Below are 22,164 nucleotides of genomic sequence, written 5' to 3'. Positions count from 1 at the left end.
TAGGTTTGCTAAACCTTTTATCATTTCTGTTACTCTCCTCTGGACTCTCCAATTTGTCCACATCTTTGCTAAAGCGTGGCTCCCAGAATTGGACACAGTACTCCAGCTGAGGCCTTGCCTAGAGTTGTGAAAAATTAAACCTACTTCACTACACTGGGTTCAGCTGCGCCTGTATATATACACACCCAACCACAGACTAGATTCTGGCTAACTCCTACATGGGTGTGCACTGACAGGATGGAGGAGCTTCCTCTCTTTTTGTGCAGGCCACATAAGGCCCAGGCAGAAATGCAGTCCCTGTACTCAGTGGAGTGCAGGGACTGCTCCCTAATTATTAACAGCTCCCCAAAAGAGAAAAGGAGGAACAAAGAGTAGGTGGAACCATGGCTCAGCCTAATCTCTGTGCTGGCCAGCGAAGTTGTTGGCCATCTGGAAAGGAGTATGCTGCAGTGCGTCCCTTAAAGACTTATAAGACGAAAGCCAAAAGAACGATAGACTCAGCATTGAAAGGTATTGCTAGAGCCAGACAATATTGCCATTTTCTGTTTCCTGGCGGATACTTTAACCCAATACTGATTAATCCTTGCTCACTGGCTAAAATTTCAGATTTGCTGCTGTCTCCCATTAAGAAAGTAGAATTGGCAGTAATTCTTGACAAGCAGACTGGTTCTCACATCCTAGTTACAGAGACAATATGAAAAAATAAGGACCAATAAGCAAAGTGGGAGCAAGGAATTATTCTGAGGGACTATAAAATAAACCACATCCCTCCTCACATCCTTGTCATACTTCTTAAATACTGGAAGCATTCAGAGCCAGATTTTGCCCCCTTACTCACTGAACAAATGACTACTCAAAGTGAATAAGAGTGGCATAATGTTACTAGTTCAGCACAAAGATATAAAAGAGGTCCCTAACCCTGCAATAGAAAGATTCTCAATGTTTTTTCAAGGCAATAAATTTATTTTAATAAAATAGAATAGTTCAAGACATAACATGCAGCATGAAAGAGTCTTCAGCAGATAGCATTGACCAACCAACAAAATGTATTAATAAATTTTGAGAAGATTTGTGTCTTTTCAGAAAATCCAGATTAAGGCAATCACAGTTCAATGCATTAAATGATCCAAGAAGACTGCTATCTTCCACAGTGTAAAATGCTACAGATAAATCCACTACAATGAGGGGAGTTATTGAATTGAAGCTGCTAAGGGAAAGCAGTCATTACAGAATGGTCTCAGCAAGGCAGACTGACCTAATCCCAGAGTGAAATTTATCCACAAAAGTGGACAAGATGAGATCACAGTAACTGTATATAGCTACAGTTTCTTCTAAAATCTTGGCAGCAAATGGCATTTTTCAAATAGGGCATTAGTTTAAAAGATCATTCTCTAACAGAGATAACTTTTCTTTAACAATATCATAATTACACTACTTCTTTACCAAGCCAGGTGCCTCTTGAAAAGACAATTTATGCAATAAATTAAAAGGTCTAAGATAGCAATTTAAGGTTCCCAACACTATCCCTCTCCTCTTGTCCTATAGCATTTAATAGGTATCAGACATTTAGGGGAATGATATGTTCAGTACGTAGCCTACAGCTGCCAGGCCCAGGTTCATTTGTTTGGTTTTTTTAAATTTCTTTCTCATTTTCTCTCTAATGTTCCCCTAGTTCTATCAACCCCCTGTGGTCTATTCCTCCTACCCTTCCAGCTGCTCTCCTGCTCTCTAACAGCTGCTCCTCTGTCATTCTGCCATCCACTGAATGATCTCAGGCAAATAGGGGCTCAGCCAGAAAGACAGCAATATGCCAGACATTTGGCTAACAAAAGCCATTAGAATCAATTTAGTAATTAGTTGAAAATGAAAATGACTGTTAACTGCCAGGGCCCCTAAAATGAGTGGCAGCTGCCATCTTGAGGTGCTCTAGTCTCAGGTACCATCCAGCTACCTTCTTGCATGGTAGTGAAGTGAATCACTTTTTTTCATTGAATGATCCTAAAGGTAAACAAGATACCTTTAAAAATAAATTAATATAAAACTGAATGAGATCCCAAATTATTATGGGCTTGATCTTAGCCCATCTTTCAAAGCTGCACAGGAATTTAGACTCAATAAAACCAGTAGGGTTCAGTAGCAAGGAGGGCAAAAATTTCTGGTCTTCTGTCCTCTCCAGCATCCCCATACTTATGGGTTTGGGGGGAGGAATGGGGTAAGCTACCAGTTATTGTCCCCTGCAAAGTTGGGGAGCAGGAGATACTACAGTGGCACTTAGAATACCATACTGAGGAGCATAGTATACATTCCTAGGGGGTAAATTAGACAGGAATAGCCTCAAGACTGCAGTAGTATTTCCTGAGCAGATCCACTGCCATTCCACAACCTGGGAGGATTCTTCCCTTATCCTCTCTCCAATGACCCATGTGCTAAGCCTGTTTATTCTGGATTTGCACCGTGGAGAGGATTTGGGCCTAAGTGAATACATACATAGATTTCAAAATTACCAGTAAATATTTATTGAAAGAAAAGTATTCCATATCAGTTCCTCTCTGGTTGACTTGTTGAGCTCGGAGCTTTATTTTACCTTTGCTAGAGTGGATGATAAACATCATGTACCCCTAAAGCAGCCTCAGGAATGTAACTCCTGCCCTACTTTAGGCATTTGTAGCATCCCTGATTTGCAAGACAAACACAAAAGTCTGTGAACAAGTGAAGCCCATTTGCTCATCTTTATAATCTTTGATTTTAACTGTTCAAATTCAAAAGTATTCTATTAATGTTTCGGTAACTCACTTTTGCAAGATTTAGTTTAAAGAAACATTTACTCACTAAATTGGCCTATGCTTTGAGTCACATCCACTTATGTTATCGACAAAACCAAGAGCCAAATCCTCTTCACTTTATTCACATGAGTAATTCTGTTCAACTTAACAGCACTAACTCCTAAAATCAACAGGACTACTCATAGGAGCAAGGTGAGCAGATTTGACTTTTAATTTTTCCTCTGGCTCCGAAGAGCTGACAAATCAAATTACAGGACAATGAGCTGTTCTGTCTTGCACATAACCAACATGAACAACTAATTTCCACCTGCAACATCTTTACTTCTGGCAATGATGCATGAGACAGACAGAACCCAGCTTGTCTTCAGATCCCAGTTGAATAGCTTGCAGCAATGGCAGCTAGAAAACTCACCTTCTGACTTGTAATGTGAGCCAGTTGGCTCATTCAGGGTGAAATCCACCCGTCCACTTGGGGAACACAGACAAAGCCAGGCCAGGGCCACCACAGTCTTGCTGTATGAGAGGAAAGGTGACTGCAGAGCAGGTGCGCAAGCACTGAACACTGGGTGGTGGCAATGCAGAGACATGTCCCCGTGCCACAGAAATAATTCGGGGCAACATTTTCAGGCGCCGCAGTGATGTTTCCTGGTGACACTTCATGCCAACGCAGAGACGTTTTCTGACGACATTTTGTGGGGCTGCAAGGACGCTTTGAGTTGCTGCAAGGCAATGATGGCAGAAGGACTTTGGACAGTATTGCCCACCCCGAGCATTCAAAAGGCATGATTCAGGCCCCCCAAAACAGTGAGACTAGCTTGAAAAGGGATTGATTTCCACAAGAAGGACAGTAACGACTTGGCTCTTCGTGGGCCTGCCGGGGGTTTGTGCTTTTTCTCCACCCAGCTGGACACTTCCCTCACTCTTTGTGTAATGCCAGCGGGGATTCTCCCACAAGGCACTGACTGACCCCAGGAGCAAACCGCCCAGAGGCTCAGGGACAGGCAATAGGGTGAGGGGAGCTGACACCACCACTGAGCTACCCGGCTCCGCTGAGCGCTGCTGGGGCGGGCTGGGAGGGGAGTTATCCCGCCGCCATTCTCCAGGCCGTAGCAACCGGCCGCTGGCTGCCCGTTGCTAGGGAGTCCGCGCGCTAAGAAGGTCCGGCCTGGCCGCTTCCGGTCCTCTCCGTCTCCCGCCCCCTGGACTCCGCGGCTCCCGGTGTCTTTGGTTCCGCCCGGCGGCAGCAGCAGCCGGGAAGGGCTCGGGGCCCGGGGGAGGGGGGCAGGCATGCTGCTGGCCGAGGAGACGGACAAGGCGGTCAGGCGGCTCCTGCGGGCCGGAGGCGCGGTCAGGTCAGGAATGAGGAGGACGGGCCTGCCGCAGCCGCCTGCGAGGGGGAGGGGCGCGGCGGAAACATGGGGTTGGGTAGGCCGAGCGCGGGGCCTGGGGCGCGGAGAAAGGGGGCCGGGTGCAAAGGGGAGTAGGCCCGCCCCGCCCTGAGGGGAGCCGCGCGGGCGGGGGGGGGGAGGAAGAAGTGAGGCCTGGGGTGGGGGTTGGGCAGGGGGAGCGGGGCCGAGCGTGTGGGACCTGTCCATGGAGTCAGGGGCAGAGCCCCCGTCCCAGGCCCGGAGCAGGCAGGCGGCTGGGCTGGGTGTGTCTGACGGGGTCCCGGGCCCAGGCTGGCCTGGCGTGTGGCAGTGACTTGAGGCCCCTGGTGCTGCGCGCTGGCCCCTGGGCTCAGCCAGTGTGAACAACCGGGGCGGTGTGTGTGTGGGGCGGGGGGGTAACAGGCGCCTCTATAAGACAAAGCCCCGAATATCAGGACTGCTCCTATAAAATCGCGACATCTGGCCACGCCGCTGGGCCCCGTGCAGCCTGCTGCAGCCTCTTCGCCCCAGAGGGTGACCCCACGCCCAGCCTGCGGCCCTGCGTGAAACGCCCTAGCCCGGCGCCTTCCTTGGGGCGGCTTAGCCCTGAGAGGCGGCCAGCAGGACAACCTGTGAGTTGTGCCTGAATGTTTTGAAGGCCTTCCTGGGTTATGACTTCATTACAGCACCTCATTAAGGATCTTTGCCCCAGCCTCACTTTCCGATGTTGAACACCCAGCAATGAAGGAGCTAAGTAGGCGGAGGCTGTGTTTGCATACCAAATCGGGGTTGTCTGGCATTATTCTGAACTTTAATTTTACTGACTTGCCACATGACGGGTTTCCTCCAACCAGGAACCAGGATTTGTATCTTTTATGTTACAATATAGAGATCCTTCCCCACCCCAGGGAAATACTGTAATACAGCCCGCTCAGAAGAGAATGGGCTGAGCTCAGCACCCCAACTCAGAGCGACCATATGTTAGCAGGATGTGCTGAAGGCCAGTCCCATGATTTGCAAACTTTGGATCCTTTGTTTATCGATGGTGTAACAATTGTATCGATGGTGTAACAATTGCCAAAGATATAATTGGGAATAAAAACACACAAAAAGAGGATTGTACCTGACAAAACATCACTGTTCTATGTATTACAGTGTTTTTGCCTGTAATTCCTATATTGTGTTTTAATGTTACTGGTTTTCAATTAGAAGACAGCAAACGTTTCTCCTTACTTTTTTAGGTATAAAGTAATGAAGAACTGGGGAGTTGTTGGTGGAATTGCTGCTGCTCTGGCAGCAGGTATATATGTTCTCTGGGGTCCCATCACTGAAAGAAAGAAACACAGGAAAGGTGGGGAAAGTTCTAAATTGACCAAAATTATCCATATCCATTAACAGAAAAATATGTGCTAATGATGAATACATTCTCAATTATGTTCTCTAGAAAGGATGGGAGAATATTAAATTTCTCATTTTATTGTGGGTTTGAATTTCTTTTGAGCTAAGACTTTGGATGTTAGGTAGAAATGTTTTTACTTTTCTTTTAATCATTAGATTTTGTAAAACCTTTTGTTATGTAGCAAAATACAAATTTTGGTCCATGATTCTTTAATATTTAAAATCTTGTTGCCTCCTATCTGAATTAAGCTGTATCAATAAAAGATTTTTATTTCCTATGTAGATTTGATCATTATATATACTGGTTCTGTTAGTTAATTTTTAAAACTAATGATGATATATATTAGGCATGTTTTGTGTGTGTTTTGTAATATGTTTGTATTACCTACAGAAATTCAATAAAACTTTAAACAAATACACAAAATAAGCACCTTCTGATTAAACATTAGCACAGGATAAGTGAATGTCTTCTGCTCTGGAAAGTAAATATTCATACTAAAAATAGCAGGAGTAAAGAAATATATTACACAAATCTTAAAAAACTGGAGAGCATCCCTTACATAAACACTACTCTGTTAGGGAAGGAGATCTCACTAAATTGAGACCAGGTGTTCTGAGGGACATAATTTAGGCCCCAATCCTGTAAACACTTATGAATGTGTTTAACTTTACACATCTGACTAGTCTCATACAAGTCAGTAGAGTTATTCACGTGTAAAAATTAAGCATATATGTAAATGTTGCAGGATTATTTTTATTATTACTACTAGTACATATGACATGTATTATTGTAGCACTTATGCTTTGACCTTGCAGAAAGTATAACATGTCACAAATTGAAAATTAAATACATAACAGTTCTTAATTCCTGTTTATATGGTAATTTGCAGATAATTCTACAGTAATCCACGCTTGATAGTGTTAAAGTATAGCCTTCTGAAATTCAGTCAAGAACATTTTTCAGAGGTTTAAAAACATGTTTTTTACAATGGCATGATTCTTAGAGACCATTACACTACTATTGCATGTTTGAGTATCTTCTGATTTTTTAAATAACAGTTGTATATACCAAATAAAAGATGGAACCTTGAAATCCTAATCACAAGCACCATATCACACTCAGTAAAAAAAAAAAAACAGTATTAATAAGACTATCCTAGACTGTAAATTGTTAATGCGTATTTCTAGGGCTTGTGCCTGGCCTTCTCAACTTAGGAAACACCTGTTTCATGAACTCTTTGCTGCAAGGCTTATCTGCTTGTCCATCTTTCATCAAGTGGCTGGAGGACTTTACAGCCCAATACAAGACTGACCAGAGTGAATCATCGGAGCACCAATATTTATCCCTTACTTTGCTGTGCCTCCTGAAAGGTATCCTATTGTTAAACTTTTAAGGGGTTAGTTATATGAACAAGAAAATAATTAATAAAACCTAATATATTTTAAGAAACTAATTTGCATGGTGTTTAGTGTGAGAAAGTTATCTTTAAGAAATCTTTAATTTTTAATATCACAAAGGTGTCTTACAACAGTTGTCTCTCTCTGAATTTTATCAGAAAGTAATTTAATTTCCCATAATTTAATTTAAACATTTCCCAGAGAGAAGGAAAATTCTCAGATAAATGCATGAGAGAACATATGTGATGTTGGATAAAAATATTAAAATTTATAGACCCAATCCTGCATCCAGGGTGAAATTCTCCTATGTGCATGGCCCATGCATTGTTGACATCCCATTTAAGTCCTCAAAATATTTAAATGGTGCTTAGACTTTGCCTAGCCTTCCTCATAGAGCTGAAGATCATTCCCAGTGTAAGTTCTGGTGCCTCTGGGTGGTGTTTGTATGGAGGTAAAAGCCCACCACCACATAAAAATGTGTAACCAATATAAGATTGGTGACATGTAAAAATAACTCTAGCTTTTCACTTGTGATTTATATTTTCACCAGAAACCATCAGTAAATATATGGCTTTTCAGGTTATGTTGTACAGTTTTATATTATTTATTCTCTGTGTATAATTAGTCCTCCTACATTGTTTTATTTGTCAATTTCAGCGTTTCAGTTCATTGGACTAAAACACTTGTGAACTTTGCATTGGAAATAAATACATTAAGAATAGCGGAAAACTACATTTCTTATTACTTTAGTGAATATTGGGGGATTTAATAGGTACATTTAATTAGCTGACTTAATGGTGTTCTCTAATTACAAGGAAATTATTGTGTTTTGGGGTCCATTAACTCCGAGGTTGAAAGCTGAGGGTTTTTTTTATCTGCCCAGGTTTTCATTACTATTGAGTCAATGCAGTACTTCAGGTTATTAGTGTCCTGATTGTACCCTCCTTCCTAGGTCCCACCAAGGCATCTCTCAAACCTCTACTGCTGAAGGAAGGATTAGCTTCACAATAAGTAACTTTTTGATTACATTAATTTTTGGAGTCCCCTCTACTCTCTTCTTTCCTTGAAAAATGATTTTTCCATTCACCGTTGTAAAGTTGAATGAGGTGCCAGGACATTTCTCCTTTTCTTGCCCCCACCAGCATTGTTGTTATGGAAGCAGAAGGAGATGTCAGAGGGTGAGGTTTTGAAATAAATGTAAGTGGAGGACAAAGATTTACAATCATGTACAGTTGTTGGGGAAGGAAACAAAAAGGCAATCTGCAAATCCATCATCTCAGCCTGTCAGACATATCTATGAAATAATTGCACAGCTGTGGATCGGTGAGTGGAACATCCCTGTTCCCAGACTGGCTGGACCAGCTTCTTGTACTTAAGCCTGGGTTAACAAATCATTCTGCTGTTGTCACTGGAGTTATGCCTTTGTAAGTGAAGAAATTAGGCCCATTATATCCAGGTTTTGTGATCTAACCAATCTTAGTGGCTCCATTTATCATTTTGAATTTATATCTCCAGCTTTGTCCTGCCAAGAGGTCACAGAAGATGATGTCCTGGATGCAAGCTGTTTGTTAGAAGTGTTAAGGATGTACAGGTGGCAGATCTCATCATTTGAAGAGCAGGTGAATAAAACATTCAAATGAGGTTGCATAGTATATGTTACAGCTTAGATACTATGTTGATAGGTGCCTTATACAATACATGGTATTTATAGGTCTGAGTGTCAAATCTGAATCCGCTTCTGCATGGCGAAAATTGTTCTATAGTAACTAAAAGAAAGCAGCAATGTGATTAATACATGACATCTTCAGTTTGTTTTAGAGACGCCTGATTCAGACTCTAATACCCAGATGCCAGAGCTGCACGATACCTCTCCCTGCACTCTCCAAGCTCTGTATGCCCTGCAGGGGGACTACACCCCGGAAGGAAGTGCTGGGCTGCACTAAGCCCTGACCCCCCTCCCCCCCCGGAGAGCGCAGAGAGAGGTATGGTGCAGTCCCATGGGCCCCAGTTCTCCATAGAAACACCAGCTTCCTGCTGGTGCCCTGCCCGCTGGCAGGTTTGCAGGGCTGCAGCCAGGGAAGGCACAGCCTCACAAACCTGCCTTCTGCTTGTTAGCAACTGCCGGATAAGGGCAACTTTTTCCTGGCAACTGAGGGTTAATAAGCAGAATCTCCTGTATTTGAAAAATGCTTTCTGCTCATAAGTCTGTGCAGTTGGTTGGGGTTGGTGAATTGGTTCAGTGGTCTCTTCTGTAAAATATGGTTGTATATTTTATACTTCAGATCCAAAACAAACAACATACGGTTCAGTTCTGCTCTCACTGAAGTCAGTCAGTTTTGCTGTTGACTTCAGTGGAAAGCAGGCTGTTGGGTAGTCATTGTGTGTGAGGTGTTTTTAATACACTTTGGTATTCTTTCAGTGTTATATAGCCACAAATACATTTAAAAAATCGTGTACATTTTTGTGGGCTTAGCGTTACAGAAAAGATCGTTGGCAAAATTGTAGTACATATGCATAGGGATATAGAACTAGAAGGGACATTATGGATCATCAAGTGCAGTCCCCTGCTATTTCAGAGAACCCCATCATATAATCTTAATATAACCATAAATTTAACAAGCTCCATCTTAAAATTAGTAAGGTGGTTTGCTCTCACTACGTTTAGGAGGCTGTTCCAGAACCTCACTCCTCTAATGGTTAGAAACCTTCTAATTTCCAGCCTAAATTTATTCCTGGCCAATTTATATTATTTGTTCTTGTGCCAACATTGTCCTTTATCTTAAATATCTCTTTGCCCTCTCTTGTGTTTTCCCCTATGCCCCAAATGTCTTTAGAGAATGTTACCAGCACACTAGGACACCCCACCTTTTCCCAGTCCGTAGGATTCCAGGTGTAACCCTGTTAATTTAGGTACCCCCCCACCCTATCTCAGTCAGTAGGGCTCCAGGGGAAAGGCACCTACCCTTACCCAATTTATACTCTAGGGCTCTGGGCGTAATTTTCTGCAGGCTTGTGGGGTCTTTTACCAGTGAAGGAACCTTCTCTGGTAATATCCTTATTCTCTGTTTATTAACAATTACCAAAACAGAATACACACACTAAGCATACAAGGCTTAGCACTCCCAGTAAGGCAGACAAACTTATTCTGTTGGCCACCATTTAGGATTAGATCATCTGGGGACTCCAGCTGCATGATATGGTTGGCAGGCTGTTGAGGTCTGGCAGGTCTGCTCTTGGGCTGTGTCCTGGAGTTAGGTTATAAAGAACTTCCTTTTAGACCTCAGTTTATAAGTTAAAATTTTGGTCCCGCTTAGCTATACCTCAACCAATCATTTTAAACTAAAGTACTACATAACACCAATCCTTGCCCATTATGAAACAGTTCCCGATATTACATTGTCTTGATGTAATTTCAGGAATGTGAAGATATGACTGCATGCTTCTTAGCTGTCTTAGCATGTTTTAGCTCATGTCAGCCTAATATGGCTGCTACTGCTTAGCCAAAAAAACAAGGCCTCAGATCTTACAAGAAAGCAATCATATCTCCTATCAGTCTAAGTAGTTGTTATTAAACAAACGGGGTCCTAAAAGAGTAATATGTTCTTCTTAATTTTTCCTTTAACGTCTCTTTTTGCTGTGAGATTTCCTATGTGCACACACACTCTTGGTATGTTTGTTGATGCTATCTTGTTTGATTCCTCCCTACGTTGTATATTGCCCTTTAATAGGATGCTCATGAACTATTCCATGTCCTCACATCCTCGTTGGAAGATGAGCGAGATCGTCAGCCCCGGGTCACACATTTGTTTGATGTGCATTCACTGGAGGTAAAACTATGAAAAATGTTATTTCCTTTTCATTTAATGTGATAGTCTGTTTAGATTCTAAACATGCAGTGCTGTTCTTCCATCTTTGGATAAGAATGAATGAATAAAACTAGCAAGCAATAGAAAAAGAAAACTTTGGAAAGCAATATAATATTTTAGTACTTGGCATTTATATTGAGCCCAGTCATTCAAGGAGCTGAGCTTCCTCAATGCGCATTAACATCAGTGGGAGTAGAGGGCACTCAGCATCACACAGGATTGGACCCACAGCACCATCCATTGGAGAATCTCAGTGGTCCATCTAATCAGGTATCCTATCTCTAACAGTTGTCAATGCACCAGATGCTTTAGAGGGAGGTACAAGAAACTATATAATGGACTATTATGGAATAACCTATTAAGAGAAGTTTCTCCCTAACCCTCAACAATTAGCAGTTGCCTTATTCCCTGAAACATGAAGGTTTAAATCTCTTATACATTTTTATTCTATCTAATGTAACTAGATGATCTATCTATTAAGCTTTGATCAATTGTAGTAGGCTCTTGGTATCTTGTTGCTGCAAGTTCCAGCGGTTCATGGTGCGTTATATAAAAAGTACTTCTTTTATCCATTTTAAATTCATTGTTTTTCCATTTCATTGGTTGTTCTTAAATATTACATTTTTAAAGGCATCATTTTTAGACTAAAGTGAGACCATTTAAGATTTTGTGTTTTGTAATCTTTTTTGTACAATCTTTTTCCCTTTTCTGCAGCAGCCAGAAATAACTCAAAAGCAAATAAGGTGCAGAACAAGAGGTAATGTTTTCTCCCTTGAAGAATCTGAAAAGTGCATATTTACTTATAGACATGGCACCAGTAGTGTTTTACTTACTGAGGTATTTGATTTGTATTGTATTGTAAATAAGTATTGACTTATTTGATCTGTTTCTTTTGATCTGGAATACATCTTTAGATATCTCCAAAGACAGTGTTAATTAAAGATTTGTAAATAGGAAGTAAAGTGTTTTTTTTTTCAAAACTTGGGTTTTAACAATTTTAAAAAACCCACAAAGAAATAAAAAAAAACCTCAGGCATCATAATGGTCAGGATGAACATGGACATACTTAATAATAAAGACAGTTACAACTTTGTATTTTAGGGTCACTTCACCCCATGTCGAGTCACTGGAAGTCTCAACATCCTTTTCATGGAAGGCTGACAAGTAACATGCTTTGCAAACACTGCAAACACCAGGTACAAGAATTTGTGTGTTTGAGATTAATTATAAATAAATAAAAAAGGAAAGCTGAATAAAGGCACATTCTAGTGGATTCTTTAGTGACAACCACCATCTTTTGTTTTATTTTGTGCAATCCTGAAAATGTACAGGATTGGGGCCTTATATTGTAAGCTCACCAGGGCAAGGACTTTGTTTTCATATTTGTCTGCGAAGTGCCTAGCACAGCATTAGTGCTATACTAATATGTAATAAGAACAATGGAAAAAAATGGTGACCTTGCTTTGTTTTAAAAGTGTAGAGATAGTAACTTAAATATTGCTTTTAGTATTAGACTTTCACTTGCAGACACGTTTGTGCTATGAGAGAAATCTGGTATCACAGGCATTTTAGGGCTTGGTCATTCAGTCTTCAAACAGCCAGTGTTCCTGTTGATGCCTATGCAGTAAATGTGGGATTGGGCCCTGATTGTTGACCTTTGTGCTGGTCAGAGGAAACAGTATGTAATGCTTACAGAATACCTTCTGCTGACATGCAGAAATGTTACTCAAATATTTACAAAACAATTTCCAAAACTCCTTTTTGCAGAAGAAAAAGAACACCCCCCCACACACACACACACACTGAGTTAACCAGAAGATACTTTTAGCAGATTTTTAATTTTTTTTGCAACTAATTTTGCTGTATTTAGAAATACAAATCCAGATGAAATTATATCCAGTTAGACTGCAGTCCTGGGAGGTGTTAGTACCCTCAACTACCATTTAGGTCCGTATGTGTAGAGAATGCTCAGACCTGTTTTCATTTGGCTGAAGGTGGACTGTAACCCTGTGGACATGTGAAATGTTTTCTTTCAGAGTCCTGTGAGGTGTGACACATTTGACAGTCTTTCGCTGAGTATTCCAGCAGCCATGTGGGTATGTGCTTTCTGCAGCAGCATGATCCATTCTGTACAGCATGCTGCTTTATAGTCAAAGCTCTATTCTAGCCCCTAGCCCCATGTCTGGATTTTAAGATGCTGGGATGAAATTGTAAATCAGCAATTTAGAATGAATTTTATTACGTTTATTAATTGATTGTTGTTGTAGTAGATTTTCCTGATTTGGCATGTTACTCTGACAATAGTGGGGAAAATTTCTGGCTGAGCTAACCAAGTGTAACTTCATTGATATCAGTGGAGTTGTCTGCTTACAGCAGTGATAGATTTGGCCCTGTATACATATCTAGAGATACCAAAATGCAACCTGAGGCCGTGTGTTTCCTGCAAAGTCCTAGAATGTGCCTCTCCTTGCTTTCTCCCTGTGCTTAGAGTGAGGACAAAGCTGCCCAATTGCAGGCTTTTAGAGCTGGTGATTTCAAGGACGAAGCCATTCTGTTCATCTCTAAAGGAGATGCAAATCCAGGCAAATATTATAGTTGTTTGCAAAAGTACTATTAGATTACAAATAGTCTGCTTGCATGCAAAACTTGTGTGGTCCTTAGTATTGCAAAGTTTGGGCCCCTTATATACTGTGTACTGCAAGTTTGTGTCTCCAGACAATGGGTCTGTTATCCCCTTTGTGTGTTCATGGAACAGCCATTTGCATTCATAGTTTTGTGCCCATACCTAGGAGAGAACAGATCCCATGCTTATCAGAACCAGGCTTTTGACACTTTCTGTGCTAGTTTCCTACTTTTTATACCCAAGTTGAAGATGACCCAACTCACCAGCAGTATAGATTCTGCCATCAAAAAGACTGCTAAAAATAGCAAGAAAGCAACTAATGCGTGAGACATAAAATACAGCCAAAATGCCACATTCCTGCTGGCAAGGGGTTGGGCTGCAGAAGGTGTTCCATGGGGCACTGTGTAATTGCGGAGGGAAGCATTGTAAGAGGGCCAGGGATCCGCTGGTTCAGAACCCCACTAAGAATGTGACGCAGGGAGTCGTGGAACAGATTACCTACGGAGGTTGTGGAGTCTCTGCCGTTGGAGGTTTTTAAGAACAGGTTAGACGAACACCTCTCAGGAATGGTCTAGATAATACTTAGTTCTGCCTCAGTGCAGGGGACTGAACTAGATGATATATCAAGGTCCCTTCCAGTCCTGTGATTCTATGGCTACTACTCCTGCACATAGGCTATGAGAGCTCCCAAGGCTAAACTGGATTGAGGGAGGAGGCTCCCATCCCTCCGCCTCCGCCAATCTTGTGTATGTCCCCTGCTTAAAGCCTTTCTACTCCAGCTTTGTGGAGGAACCAGGATTTAGCCCTGAATGTATTAATTCCCATTAAATAGATGACTAAAATTCTTTAACCGAATATAATTGTGTGCGTCATAAAATCAGTGCAAAGTTGGGTTTTTTTCTCACACTCAGGGTCGTCCTATGACACTGGACCACTGCCTCCACCATTTCATCTCCTCTGAATCAGTAAAGGATGTCGTATGTGATAATTGCACTAAAGTATGTCATTTTAATTTATATATTCTTCCACCCCAGTTTCTAGATCAAGTGATTCAGAGTCACAACTCCTAGGTTCTACTTGCTCTGCTGCCGACTTGCTGAACCCTCAGTTTCCTCATGTTTGAAGTGAGAATAATATCTAACAGGGTGTTATGAGTTTTTAAATTATTAGTAGTTTGTAAGGCACTTTGCAGATCCTGGAATACTCAGTGATTGCCAGGTATTATTTATATAATATCCTGTGTGGGATTTTTTTTCTGATCCTTAAACAGTGTTTTACAATTACTTTTCTGTAGCATAGGAGCAAGAGTAACTTGTCTAAGATCAAACAGAGAATTGCTAAAGGTTAGACTTGAACTTAGAACTTCTGTGTTCATGGGCACTTCCTATAAATGTTTCTAGTTATTTTCACTTTTTAATTCTCATGCACTGACATAGTTCTTCATTTTGAGGTTACAGACAGCTGGGAAATGGTTAAATCTAAGTGAACTGTTTAAACCTGAGCATAGCCCTAGATATGAAACTGCTATTTTTTGGCACATGCACCCCCCCTCCCCCAATAGTTTGTGTAATCTAATATTATGGATAATTAAATGGCTTTAATTGTATTTCCTTTGATTTCAGATTCAGGCAGAAGGGACACTAAATGGGCAAACTACAGAAAACCAGAGAACAACGTTTGTTAAACAATTAAAGCTAGGGAAGGTGAGACAAATTGACCTGGCAAATTTATTTTTGAAAGCCTCTACAGTAGTGTCGTCTAAAACAGTCCAGATACTTATTTCTTTAGTCTGTTATTTTGATACCCACTTCTTGGCGTTGAGTTTGGAGACGATTTGTATTCTATTTTGCACTCAAATATGAGCTCATTTGGCAGTTTCGTATGCCATAGCACCTTGACTCAGCAAATCATGTAAGCCTTGCTTAATGTTAATAATCTCAGGAATAATCTCACCGCAATTCAGCAGTGTGTGTAAGCATGTGTATTGCTGAGTTGTGGCTTTCATATCCCTTTAGATTCAGCAGTAAGAATCTGTGATTCTTTATTTTAGTGGTGAATGAATTTTGTTAAATTCTTTGCCACCCCAAAGGGTCTTAAGCAATTGCATGTTCTTAAAATAAATAAATGAACCCCATTCTGAATGCTGGTGATTGGGTGGGCGAACTTGGTAATAAACAGTTGAAACAACTTAGATTGATCTGTATTTGTACAGCAGCTAGCACAGTGGGATCCTGGTCTATGACTAGAGATCCTAAGCACTCCAGCAATACAAATAAATAATAAGAATACTAATAACTTAATTTTGGGTGCTGCATTTTGGGTGTAAAACAATGTAACCATCTGACTTTGTTTTCCATGGTGCTTCCCCATTTCACTCTGACCAGTCACAAAATCATTGCATATGAAAACTTAGCTCTGGTTACAGTATAGTAGCACTAACTACAAGGAATCCATATCCTCTGTCTCCAAGGGATTATATTGATTGGAATCTTTCATCTGCTCTAGAAAAGTTTTAAAAGATTTCAGATGAGTCTTTTAGAATTTGCATATATTTTACTGACTTTTCCCACATGTGGTAAACCCTGTGAATTTTGTCCATAATAAATTATAGTAGTGTTATTAGAAACCTCTCTTCTGACTGTCAGTCTTTATGCCTCATAATATAGATATTATTTCTAAAGGGTTTACTTACAGATACAGTCAGAGATGAGAAACCAGTCCAATAATCCACTTCCCTGTCCACTCTCTTGGACTTTAATTCTAGTTCCCTGAATATACTTTTAAATCAAGCAGTTGTTTCTCCCTATTTTTAATATGTCTTTGACATTGTATTTCTGTGGAATATGCTTGAAGCTCCCTCAGTGTCTGTGTATCCATCTGCAAAGGCTGAGCTGGTCAAACCAAGGTATGCCTCTGAAACGTCATGAACATGTGCAGTTCAATGAGTTCCTGATCATGGACATCTACAAATACCACCTCCCTGTCCATAAATCAAGCCAGCAGGATCTAAACCCGAAAGGCAATGCCTGGAAGTCGTCTGAAACAAAGGATGGGTCAGCAGTAAAATCCTCAGGTATTTGATCTGAAAATAAAAAACATCAGATAGTTTGTCAGCATATAAGAAAAAATATATTTATTTTACTTTATGCTAAAACCTAGAAAGATCCCCTTTCCCAGCATGCTTTTGGGGCCCTGGACATATATTTAAAAACAATCCTTACAAATTCACTGCTCTTCCCTTCCAAAATACTTGGCAAATAGGTGGGCTATGGCGAACTGGCCTGCTTTAGCCCCAAAGAATGAGTTAGTTCCAAAGTTGAGAGGCCCTCACAGAGAATGTCTTGCTAGTAGCCTTCCACTTTTAAATCAAGGGAGCCCCATCTGTGGCAATATTGCATGGGGAGTGCAGACCCTGGAGCTCTCATGTAATGTGGTTGCAACAAGACTCTGTGTCAAAACTGATGTAGAAATTGCAGGGCAGTTCAAGGTGTAAGTGATACAGTGTTTAATGAAAAGGGCCTGATCCTACAAACCCTTATTCATGTGAGGAATCCCATAGAATTCAGAGGGTCTGAATAAGAAAGAGTTTACAGGATCAGCTGTCAAAACCTGTGCATTTGAAAAATGGCCTTGGATCCAGTCAGCCTTCACTGTGAAGGGTGCTCATTAAAGTCAGAACTCTGCTTTACAGAACTTTTCATTGGCAGAAACAGCCATTCAGTGGGTGTTAGGCATGCAGACAGCGCCCTGGCTTGATAAAGCCCAGACTTCTTTCTTCAAGAAATAAACAAAATGTTTACAAGCTTGAGCAAATTGTTTCCAGTCTCTGTGGCTATATTGTACCACATCAGTAGAGCTTAAATCCCTTGTTGCTGCTGGTCCCAAGTCTTCAAATAATTACTTGAATGGAAGACTAACTACTACCTCAAATAACCCAGTCTGAGCAGGTCTCTTGGCAGCCACAATGTTTCAGTATTTCTGTCATTCTACTATGAGCAATTAACAGTGCTCTTGATATAATGCTCCCCTTCCTCATTAGCGGATAGTGAGGTTTAATTAATTAATTAATGTGGGTAAAGTGTTTTCAGATTCTCTAATGAAAGGCGTGGTTGAGAGCAGAGGGCTATTATTTGTAATACTAATAGTTAAGCAGCGGATCAGATACATCACTGAATGTATAATTTCTCTGGCAGATCTGGAGCAGACATGTAGCACTAAACCGTTCTTTATGAATGGCTCCTGCTCTCCTTCGTTATTAACATCCCCGATATCTTTGCCACTTGCAGTAGTTCCGAACTGCAGGTAAGTCAGACTTTTGTAGTTATCTCATAATTTCTACCAGTGCTTAAACCTGATGTAGGTTTATTGTGAATCTGTAGCCACTGAATTTACCATTTATCCCAGCTACTGCAAGCATCCTCATGTTTAGCAAAGGATTTCTGTCCCTTTCTGCTTGGGTGATTTGACAGCTGTCCTCTGTTCCATGTGTTCCCAACTAGTAAAAGGAGTTGTGTGAATTGTAAGGGAAGAGTTCAAAATTTATTTTCTCTGGTTGCTTTTGTTGTGGTGGCTGCTGCAGGGAAAAAAAAAAAAAAGAGTGTAGCAAGCTTCTTGCTGCAGAACCATCACCCTATAACTGCTGCCTCTTCCCTGATAGCTCCCTTTCCCCCACCCCCCAACTTTTGAGAACAAATAAGTGTTTGTCATTTCTTGTAGACTTTTAAAACAAAATCTTGTCTTTAATGAGCCTGAGTTTCAGAGGAGCTGTGCGGTCGCTGCTCCCTGCGACTTCTGTTGGAGCTGTGGGCACTCCGCTCTTGTGATGATCAAGCCTAATACTTGTCCTATTAAATCTTTTTCCCAGAGCTTTCCTAATTTCTGAGAATATTCATCTTTCCATGTGGCTGCTATATATTTCCTATAATATCTATCTATCTGTAATCATGTATTTTTCCCTGGGTGTATACTGACTTAAGATATTCCCTGCCTTTGCTCATATGTGTCGTGACCTTTTTCCAGGAGGGAGCAGTAATGGCTGTTTTACAGCTCACATACTCGGTGAGATTCACAGATTAGAAAAATAGGTGCATAGAGCAAGTGCTTGAGAGGGAACTATATATGTACTGTGTAGAGTAGTTTTATCTTCTATTAAAATCACATGTCCTGGAATAATTTTTCAACCCGTTAACACTGTGTAGAATGTAGCACTCACATATTAAAGGGAATAGGGGGGTAGGCCTTGCTGCAAAATACAGAGCCTGTGTGCTGCACAGTGTGTGATGGCCCTCTCTAGAATATGTTCCAGAAACTTTTCATTAATACTCAAAAGCAGTGGTTCGGTTTTCCTGACTGGAAAAGAATGAAGCATTTTGACAACATAGCAGTGAAGACGTGGGGTGTTAATGTGAGAGCGCATATCTCTTATGAAGGGGATCCATGGAATGAAAAACATGCTTTAAAATGAACTTATTATTGAAAATAAAGTGAGTGGGGATTCTCAAGGTACGTGTTTGATACAGAAGTGCTGCTGATCTCTTCCTTTCTCTCATTTGCCTTTCAGTTCCCCAGTATACCTCTATCGTCTGATGGCTGTTGTAGTTCATCATGGGGACATGCATTCTGGACACTTTGTGACATATCGCCGCTCTCCGCCTTCTCCCAAGAGTCCACTCTCTATTAGTAACCAGTGGCTGTGGATTTCAGACGACACTGTGCGCAAAGCTAGTTTGCAAGAAGTGCTTTCATCTAGTGCTTACCTGCTTTTTTACGAGCGTGTTCACTCAAGAGTGCAGCACCAAAGTCAGGGGTTCAGGGCTGAAGAATGACTTGGATCTCTGGAGGATAAAACCTGACAAAACTGCTCTTGTGAGATGTACATTGCACCTCCTGCCTGTTAGACAAATAGCCCACTACATGCCCTTTGACATTCCACTCCGTCCTGGCTACAGTGCTTGGCTACTGCAGGGAGCTAGTGTCTCATACCAAAATGATGCTGCCCAAAGTTGGTCTGCTAGTGCTGGGCACTCCAGAGCGTGTCTGCATTAGAGAAGCATGTTTTCTGTTCAGATAGTATTCTCTCTGCTCCACAAATCTGAAACGGACTTCCCAGAGTCGCATCTTTTTATTCCATCTGTACGCATGCTTTCAGGTGAAGTTGCTTCATGTCACCTTCAGATAAGTCACCTTCAGATATTTCTTAGCAGGTGAGCCCTAGATGTGATTGATGGGAAATTACTGTTGTCAAAGGCAATGATTTAAAAAAATGAAGTGCCTTGAGATTATGTCAATGGTTACATTACCATTGTCTACATCTGCAGTCTGTGGGTTACATTCTGATTAACATCTATATCAAAGTGATATGAACTATTAACTGAATCACATTTCTTGTCATAACCCCAGCTAAGCAACTAAACAAATCATCTCTACCAAACATGCATGATGCAAAAAAAGCCCTTTCCTATTTGTATCCCCCCCTTCCCCCAATATTTCATTTCTTTGTACATGGTAGAAGTACTTATGCCAATGCAAAGTGCTGTTTTGTGTTTCAGGGAAACATTCAGATAGTTGCTCAATTAGAACTGAGACGCTGATTTGTTGTTCCATGCCTTTATACTGTAGGAGATGTTACGAAAGAGCAGTATCTGCCAGCAATCACTATTGTAATGTCTTCTGTCTCTGTAAAACAATTGGATACTGTTGCTTTATAGTATCAGGTAGACTATGCCTCTCAGCGCTAATCTTAAAGGCTACTGTGATTGGTACTCTAAACTCACCTTTCTTACCTTAATGATGATCACTGCCATTCCCTGTTATCCCTTCAAATGAATGCCTTCTGATCTTCAGTGGAGCTTGAACCGGTTGTGATTGTGAGCCTGGAACTTGAAGCAACATGTCATCATGGGTTAGAATACACATAAGTGCACGGGGAGTGGTGGGCACTTAGTCCAGTAAAATAGGATAGTAGCCTGAACAGGTTGGTATCACTGCATTAGATATTGCCATTTTCAAGAAGTTTGATATTAATCATATATTGCTGCTTTGTGCTTTTTGGTGTGTAAGAAAAAAAGAGATGGGGACAGAGGCAAGAAATCCTTTTGGTTGTTTTTAAATTAACAGGGATAAAGTTCACAGATTTGGGAGTTCTTTTCTATTTGTGTACTTTGGGGGGGAGAGGAGGAGTCTGAATCCCAGACGATGTCTTTTCAGTGTAAAACAGTGACTGACTTTTCAGACAATATCTACTGCCTCTCTACAGTAGCTTTTTTCCATAAAGTTTTTTACTGTAACTTTGTACCTTTTGGATCCATATCACTCAACTGCCCGATGTTCATATGCATTCAGAGTTTTTTTATAGGAGGCTGAAAAACCCAAGATCATAGGCTATGAATGTATACAACACTTAGCTGAAGTCATTCCAGAGTACGGATCATAATGCCTACTGAGAATAATGCTCATAACCCAGAAAAGTCTGTATAAATCCATTGACATAACTGGTCCAAAAAAACCTCTGCTTCTGTGCTAGAATGCTAGTAGCACTTTTTTAACCTTACTACTTTTATTACTATTTAAAATATATATATAATCCCAATAAACTTTGTGACCATTGGAATAAGATCCAAACTCAACGTGAGACCCACAAAAGCAAAGAGGAGACCTGAGGCTAAAGCGTCTCTACGCTAGATAGATGGAAGTGGGCCCTAAAGGCTTTGCAAAGCAGTAGTGGTTGTCAACAGGGGCAAGAAACACATGCAAAGCATCTGACAATTGTATCTCTGATCTTCAGAACGTTTCCATCTGACAGTGTATATGCTGCCATAGCTACGCTCAGTGGGGTCTGCTTATAGATTTTAACTCCTTTGATTTTGTGGGTTTGTCTGCTCATTGGTAATATTTGAACAAGTCACTTGACTATGCAGGAATGTGTGATGTGTCAGATAATACCCACAGAGAGGACTGTAGGTTTTGGAATTCATCAGCCTCTATCTGGTTATGTGAAGCCAAACACGGCTGCAAGCTGTGTGTGTGTAGACCTGCTTTTCACCAGCAACATTTCTCTGTGCCAAGTTCGGTGTGAGTGAAAAGCTGGTCACTGTCACACATCAATAAGCTACTTGTTTGTCATACTGCCACTGAACTCGAAGTTTAGTTTGAAAGCGTCAGCAAAGGGCAATAGGAATGAGTGCTGGGCAGAGTCTGTTCCTATCTTAATTGCAAGAAAGGAGCAAGAGTTCTTTTCTTTGCACTGAGAAATGCTGAGCACCAGCAACTTTCATTTACTTCAGATGCTTTGCACCCCTCAGGATCAGACCTTGGACCCAGTCCCTCCAGCTGAGCCTCACGGGCAGATCCCTTTTGAAGTCAAGGGGTCTCTGTGCAGGCAGGGGGTTACACCCAAATGGCTCTGCTTATAGGACTGGGGTGTTAGTCTCTGCCAGCCAATAACAGCATTTTAGTTACTCAAAGGCTAGAGTTGTTGAAAATGTGTTTCTGAATGGAATAAATGAATGTTATGCAACATTAACTGTTTAGAAAACTGTCCTCTGCTTACTCTGGTAGAACTGAGATAACAGCTCTTCAATTACATTATTCTTGTTTTAATGCCCATATTAATAAAAAGTATGTTGTTAGACTTCACTTTGTTCCCAATACTGCTATCTTTGGAACTGCCTATTCCCTTATGGGTATTTTTGTACCTGTCCTGTACAGTAGCAATAAAAGAACCAACTTAC

General features: G+C 41.1%; 1 protein-coding gene across 7 annotated transcripts; it reads left to right on the top strand.

The window, feature by feature from the left end:
• Nucleotides 1–4,006: 4,006 nt before the first annotated feature.
• On the top strand, nt 4,007–22,069 carry USP30 (ubiquitin specific peptidase 30). 7 transcript variants are annotated; one of them, XM_067539475.1, is made up of 13 exons: nt 4,007–4,135; nt 5,392–5,501; nt 6,826–6,919; nt 8,462–8,565; nt 10,675–10,773; nt 11,527–11,569; nt 11,914–12,008; nt 12,849–12,908; nt 14,347–14,433; nt 15,058–15,138; nt 16,289–16,508; nt 17,629–17,737; nt 18,996–22,069. In XM_067539475.1, exons 2-13 carry the CDS (start codon nt 5,457–5,459, stop codon nt 19,258–19,260), a joined length of 1,302 nt encoding a protein of 433 aa, XP_067395576.1. In that variant the 5' UTR covers nt 4,007–4,135; nt 5,392–5,456; the 3' UTR covers nt 19,261–22,069. The 7 variants fall into 7 exon arrangements, with proteins under 7 accessions (XP_067395576.1, XP_067395573.1, XP_067395577.1 ...); XM_067539472.1 differs by having other exon boundaries at nt 4,013–4,135; nt 6,737–6,919; XM_067539476.1 differs by lacking the exon at nt 4,007–4,135 and adding an exon at nt 4,363–4,545.
• Nucleotides 22,070–22,164: the final 95 nt, after the last annotated feature.

The sequence above is a fragment of the Emydura macquarii genome, unplaced genomic scaffold (assembly GCF_026122565.2).
Source record: "Emydura macquarii macquarii isolate MOO-44397 ecotype Brisbane River unplaced genomic scaffold, CSIRO-AGI_Emac_v2 contig_554, whole genome shotgun sequence".
In the NCBI taxonomy this organism is placed as follows: Eukaryota; Metazoa; Chordata; order Testudines; family Chelidae; genus Emydura; species Emydura macquarii.
This window is presented reverse-complemented; position numbering and strand designations above follow the sequence as displayed.